Source organism: Dipodomys ordii, unplaced genomic scaffold (assembly GCF_000151885.1).
Source record: "Dipodomys ordii isolate 6190 unplaced genomic scaffold, Dord_2.0 Scaffold163, whole genome shotgun sequence".
Classification (NCBI taxonomy): Eukaryota; Metazoa; Chordata; class Mammalia; order Rodentia; family Heteromyidae; genus Dipodomys; species Dipodomys ordii.
This window is the reverse complement of record NW_012267379.1, coordinates 411,713-417,989: the sequence shown is the minus strand read 5'-3', so window position 1 is coordinate 417,989 and position 6,277 is coordinate 411,713. Positions and strand designations below refer to the sequence as shown.

At 52.0% G+C, this 6,277-nt stretch overlaps 2 protein-coding genes across 2 annotated transcripts in view; both read left to right on the top strand.

The window, feature by feature from the left end:
* The first annotated feature begins 110 nt into the window (after positions 1-110).
* LOC105998448 (fructosamine-3-kinase-like) overlaps positions 111-6,277 on the top strand; it is a 21,350-nt gene continuing 15,183 nt past the window's right edge. Inside the window, exon 1 of the mRNA XM_013033156.1 lies at positions 111-115. The gene's annotated coding sequence lies outside the window, so the exon portion shown is untranslated. The remainder of the gene's footprint in view (positions 116-6,277) is intronic.
* Positions 281-5,299, top strand: LOC105998447 (ketosamine-3-kinase). Its single transcript, XM_013033155.1, has 5 exons — positions 281-473; positions 1,359-1,450; positions 2,453-2,535; positions 3,935-4,057; positions 4,284-5,299. The coding sequence occupies exons 1-5, from the start codon at positions 331-333 to the stop codon at positions 4,620-4,622; spliced, it is 780 nt and encodes a 259-aa protein (XP_012888609.1). The 5' UTR covers positions 281-330; the 3' UTR covers positions 4,623-5,299.

Below are 6,277 nucleotides of genomic sequence, written 5' to 3'. Positions count from 1 at the left end.
CTGGCCCGCGGTGCGCGCAGGCGGCCTTCGCGGGCAGGTGGGGCCCGGCCTCGGGCGCCGTCCCGCGCGGGTGCGGTTCCCTGACTACCCCGAGAGGAGCCTTCCCGCTGGCCGCCTTGCGGGAGACAGCGCCTGGCGGGAAAGAAAGGGCCCAACCCTTCGGTTATCCTGGAGGGGAGGACGGAGCCCAGGCCCAGGCCCAGCCCAGGCCCAGGCCCAGCCCCGGCCCAGGCCCAGCCCAGGCCCAGGCCCAGCCCCGGCCCAGGCCCAGCCCAGGCCCAGGCCCAGGCCCAGCCCCGGCCTCTGGCACCTTTCTGACAGGCCAGAAGAATGTTTGAAGGGGAGATGGCAAGCTTGACCGCCATTCTGAAGACAGGCACCGTGAAGGTGCCCAGGCCCATCAGAGTTCTGGATGCCCCGGGAGGAGGGAGTGTGCTGGTGATGGAGCATTTGGACATGCGGTCTCTGAGCAGGTGTGTTTTGACGAATCCCCTCTGGTTAAGGGCAAAGACTTTTTCCTCTGTGTGGTTCCTGTGGCTCCTTTGTTCCTGAAGCTTGTACTTGGGAGCGCAATTATTATTATTTTTGTGTGTGTACTGGTCCTGGGGCTTGAACTCAGGGCCTGGGCACTGTCCCTGAATTTTTTTTGCTCAAGGCTAGTGCTGTACTACTTGAGCCACAGCTCCACTTCTGCTTTCTGGTGGTTAATTAGGGATGAGTCTCAAAGACTTTCCTGCCTGGGCTGGGTTTGAACCGTGATCCTCAGCTCTTGGGACACTGAGATTGTAGGTATGAGCCATCAACACTCAGTTGGGCTTTTGAAGAATGTCACTGAGAGCCTTGACTCCATATGTAATGGTTCTGCAGAACGGGCAGTGTGATTCACTGGTAGCCAAAGGCAGAAGAGGGATCTCCGAACACGGTGGTGGAGGGTGGGGTGCAAATCCAGGTAAGGTGTGTCAGATAACCTGCGCCCTTCATCCCCTTTTGATTAAAAACGGACTGTCACTGGGCGCTGGTGGCTCACGCCTGTAAGCCTAGCTACTCAGGAGGCTGAGATCTGAGGATCACGGTTCGAAGCCAGCCCGGGCAGGAGAGACGGTGAGACTCCTATCTCCAGTAAACCACCAGAAAACCGGAAGTGGCGCTGTAGTTCAAGTGGTAGAGCTCTTGCCTTGAGCTGAAGAGCTGAGGGACAGCGCCCAGGCCCAGAGTTCAAGCCTTACGACCGACAAAAAAAAAAACCAAAAAAAAACCGGACTGTCCTTAAAATGTTCACAAGCTTTGTGTCCTTGAATCCTTTTGTATAGATGTGGCTCTGCCTTTTGGGTGTCATCTGTTGTGTTTTGGTTTTATAGTCATGCTGCTAAACTTGGAACCCAGCTTGCAGATCTACACCTCGAGAACAAGAAGCGTGGAGAGAGACTCCTGAAGGAGGCTAGCACTGTGGGTAAGGGCTGGATGGATTGTAGGAGACCCCCCTGGAGGAGGACACACAGCCGAGTGTTTGGTGATCTGATAGTCAGATCTGTAATGATGCCAGAATGTCCTAGAGCAGTTCAGTGAGCACCATGGATGTGGCTGATGTGTTAAACATACTTGGAAGACAGGAAGTCACTGTTGGACTTGGAACTTCATAGCATTACCCTTGCTTTTCCCTCTCACTCTGCAGAGAGGCTGGAGGTTTTCTGGCTTTCTGTACAAAGTGCGTCCTTTTAAGCACTGTGTATTCTAAGTACGTGTCATTCTTGAGACTGGGTTTGCTCACAGCTGGCGTTCTACCACTTGAGCCACACCTCCAGTTCCGTTCCTGAGACTTGCAAAGTCAGCCCTCAAGTCTGACCTAGCTAGAGTTTAGTGTGTTGTTATACTGTGGGAATTTTCCACTGTTTTCATCTCTGACAGTTGGTAATCCACAGGTCTCCCTGTGCTGAGTCTGCTGGACTGAGCTGCTGATGCTGGCCCGGGAGGCTGTGGGCCCTGCCCCTGTGAGGCCCCAGCACACTTCCAGACTGCATGGAGTCTAGCGCTGGGATTGTTGTTTGAGCAACTACATAGGATTGAAACTATTTCAAAGCTAATCTCCACTTTGTAGGCCATGTCACTACAGAGAACTGTTCTTTCTTGATGGATTAAGAGGTCGATTTTTTTTTTCTTCTCTAAAGAAAAGTCATCTTTTTTTTTTTTTTTTCTCCTCAGTATACTGGTGTCTGCTCTGAGAGCTGGCGTCTTTGGTTGTTAAGTCTGCCCAAGGAGTTTCTGTTCTGAGTAACCAGAGAGTTAGTGGAGACCAAGGCCCTTTTTTGTCTCTGGGTAGGACATGAGGTGTCCCCTCCACCTCTCAGCTGAGGTCAGGCTTCGGTGCATCTCTGAGCTCCACGAATGGCAGCCCAGGGTCTCCTGGCACAAGGAAACTAACTGTGATCTTTCCCTTTTCCTTTTGGTGTGCCAGGGAAAGGAGGAGAGCAGGTGGACCAGATCTTTGTGGACCAGTTTGGGTTTGATGTGGTGACATGCTGTGGCTATCTTCCCCAGGTGAGAGAAAGTACCCTTTCCTTTTCCTGTGCAATACTGTATGTTGTGGCTTTTTTTTTTTGGTTGTGGGTCTTGAACTCTGGGCCTGGGTGCTGTCCCTCAGCTCTTCAGCTCTACCACTTGAGCCACTGGCCTTTTCTGCTTATGTGGTGCTGAGGAATCAAACCCAGGGCCTCATGCATGCAAAGCAAGCGCTCTACCACTGAGCCACCTTCCCAGCCCTTGTCATTATTCTTAAACAATGCAGTATAGCAGATGCTTAATACGTTATATTATTAAGTATCATAACTAGAGATGATTAATGAGTTCTATGCAAATTCTAGATACCACTTTATATAAGAACTTGAACACCCGAGTGTTTTAGTATGGAGTCCTGGCCTAGTCCCTCTGCCAGACCAGTTCAGCAGTGATGCAAGATTGTTTCTGGGATGGTTTGGGGTTTTTTCATGCCAGGGCCTGGGCGCTGTCCCTGAGCTTTTTTGCTCAAGGCTAGAGCTCTATCACTTGAACCACAGTGCCACTTACAGCTTTTTTGTTGGTTAATTGGCAGTAAGAAGAATCTCACAGACTTCCCTGCCTGGGCTAGTTTTTAACTGTGATCCTCAGATCTCAGCCTCCTAGGTAGCTAGGATGACAGGTGTGAGCCACCGACACCAAGCAGGCTTATGGTTTTAAGGTTGGCTTTGATGGGAGTTCTGCTTGCTGTGGGCTGGGGGGACAGTGCTTTCAGAGGGTAGGCAGAGGTGGCTCCTTGGGCGGGGTTGCTGAGGAATTGAGGAAAGTTCTAGGGGTTCCTGGCAGGCACATGTCATAGGAGGTTATCTGTAAACCTGCCTTGGGGTCCTCAGTGGTGCCTTGTGGTCCTGTCCGCTTCCGGGCACATCAGCAGCACTGCCCATGTGCATACACACGCGCATGCACACGCTTGTGTGTGGGGTCGTGCGTCCTCCGGGGTCACGTCCTGTTCTGTGGGCCGCTCTGCTCATGGCTTCCCTGTGCACGGTCAGTGCTCATGCTCTAGGCAGCCTTTCTGGGGATCTTCTGGAACAAGGTTCTGTATGGCTTTTCTCAAGATTCTTCTCTGGACAGGGCCATGAGGTAGACCTGAGCCGCGGGTAGGGCAGTCTGTCAGCTCTGTTTCTGTGTCCCAGAAGGAGAATAATTGAGAGGAAGTGTGCCGGTGCTCTCAGTCTTGGCCCCAGAGCAGACCCTGCCTGGGCTCTGCCTCCCACTGCTCCTGGGCGGGGTCCTGACCTCAGCCAGCCCGAAGCCCGGGTGCCTGGCCCTCCTCACCTCTCTGCTCCGGGCATCTTTCCACTGTGGGAGGCTTGCAGGGATTCGAGCTTCCTTGGAGCTAGCTTTTCCTGATGAACTCTGTCCTTTGTTGTCACTTGTGCAGGTGAATGACTGGCAGAAGGACTGGGTTGTGTTCTATGCTCGGCAGCGCATTCAGCCCCAGCTGGATATGGTGGAGAAGGAGTCTGGGGACCGGGAGGCCCTGGAGCTCTGGTCTGCTCTGCAGGTGAGGTGGGCTCCTGCTGGGGCCCGGTCCAGTATACGCCTCACGTGGCTCAGTGTAAAGAGGCACCAAGGCTGACCGCTCCTCTGAGCCTGGCTCTGAGCAGGAAGCGGGGTGCTGTCAGTGTCCCCTAACCCCTCCTAAGCTAGGTGTGTCTGAGCCGTGCTTAGAACATCTCCATCTCTGCGTGCATCTGTGGCTTTGCTAAGTCTCTGCTTTCGCCCTGCAGCTGAAGATCCCTGACCTGTTCCGTGATCTGGAGATCACGCCGGCCTTGCTTCACGGAGACCTCTGGGGAGGGAATGTAGCAGAAGATTCTTCTGGGCCCATCATTTTTGACCCAGCTTCTTTCTACGGCCACTCAGAATATGAGCTGGCTATAGCTGGCATGTTCGGTGGCTTCAGCGGCTCCTTCTACTCTGCCTATCACAGCAAAATTCCCAAGGCCCCTGGATTCGAGAAGCGCCTGAAGTTGTATCAGCTCTTTCACTACCTGAACCACTGGAACCATTTTGGATCGGGGTATAGAGGGTCCTCCCTAAACATCATGCGGAATCTCATCAAATGAGCTGTCTTTCCTCTGGACGAGGGGTCTCGAGTGTGCCTGCCTCAGAGCCAGGTCCACCACACTGGGACCAGTCTGGTCAGGACCGGTCTCCTGCCTGTTTGCCACATGGCTGGATTTGTGGAAGATCAGGCAGTGGCTTTGCTTTGAGCCTCGTAAAGCGTGTGAATCTGAGGAAAGGCCACAAGGCTCTGATGTGGTTCACCTTGTTAGGTTCTTGGCTGCTTAAGGCCACAGTGTCCATGCTCTGCTTCAAAGGTAGAGAACCGAGTGATGGTGTGGGCGTCCAGTGTACAGGAAAGTAGCCAGGGCCCACCCACTTCCTGCCCCTCAGTCCAGCGTCATCTCGGGGTGGCTCTGGAGCTTCATAAAGCATGAAGACAAGTCCATATGGAACTGTCTTACTAGAGGTTGTCGGTAATGGTCAGCTCCACAGTCAAGCACATTCCTTGTCTGTCCATCACTTCCCCAGGCTTCTGCAGGCAGGGTGGGGAACTGACCGCGCCGCAAGCCTTTGGGTAAATTGGATGAATAAGAGCCTCGGGTTATTTCTGTATTGCCCCAACTTTGCATGCTCACTAGAGCTTAATAAATTGTCAGGCATTCCTTTAAAAGTACAAAATGAGCATTGAAATAGTTTTGTTTTCTATCCTTTAGTATTAAAAGAATAGGAAATTTCATGAGTGACCTTGCTGCTACTAAATCACTTTGTCCAAAAACTTTATTAAACTCTCAGTGATTTCATTGATATGCTTCCCATTTAGCAATTCAACATTTTATTATTTATATTTATTTTTTGTTTGGTCGTGGGGCCTGAACTCTGGGCCTGGGCGCTGTCCCTCAGCTCTTCAGCTCAAGGTCAGCGCTCTACCACTTGAGCCACAACACTACTTCCAGCTTTTTCTGCTTTGTGGTGCTGAGGAATCAAACCCAGGGCCTTATGCATGCAAGGCAAGCGCTCTACCACTGAGCCACCTTCCTAGTCCCTCACTAAACATTTTAGCTGTTTACTCAGAAATTCTGTAGTACATAGATACATAATACATAGATACAACTTGGTTTTTGTTTTTTGTCAGTTGTGGGGGCCTGAACTTAGCTTGGGGGCTGTTTTCTGGTGGCTCATTGGAGATAAGAGTCTCACGGACTTTCCTGCCTTGGCTGGCTTTGAACCGTGATTCTCAGATCTCAGCCTCCTGAGTAACTAGGATGACAGGCATGAGCCACCGGTGCCTGGACTTTTTTCTTGTTTATGTATGACAGATCAGGCTCCTCAGCAGAAGTCGGACTGATGCTACTGAGCAGCTTTAGTCGGAGGAGAGAGAAGACTTGGAAGAAGTTAGGATTCGAGTTCAGACCTAGTCATGCCTGGACCATGTAACCAAGGTTTTAGCTTTAGTGCTCTGACCCTGGGGAAATGGATAACCATGTATCTGTCAGCACAGCAGTATGTGGATCAGAGTGGAGGCCAAAGTGGTTCTCATTGATAACGAGGGAAAACTCACCCCAACAGGGTGGCCGAACTGAGGCTCAGGAGATGACCTCAGTGAGTGTAAGGAGAGCATAGTCAACACTGACACAGCCCTCAGCTGATGAACAGAGCACCATCAACACTGACACAGCCCTCAGCTGATGAACAGCCCTGTCAACACTGACACAGC

Bases quoted from the DNA above. Each gene is read 5' to 3' on its own strand.
- LOC105998447 (XM_013033155.1), top strand. From the start codon at position 331: ATGTTTGAAGGGGAGATGGCAAGCTTGACCGCCATTCTGAAGACAGGC. The intron at 2,536-3,934 runs GTGAGAGAAAGT...TCACTTGTGCAG, and splicing joins GCTGTGGCTATCTTCCCCAG to GTGAATGACTGGCAGAAGGA. The intron at 4,058-4,283 runs GTGAGGTGGGCT...TTCGCCCTGCAG, and splicing joins AGCTCTGGTCTGCTCTGCAG to CTGAAGATCCCTGACCTGTT.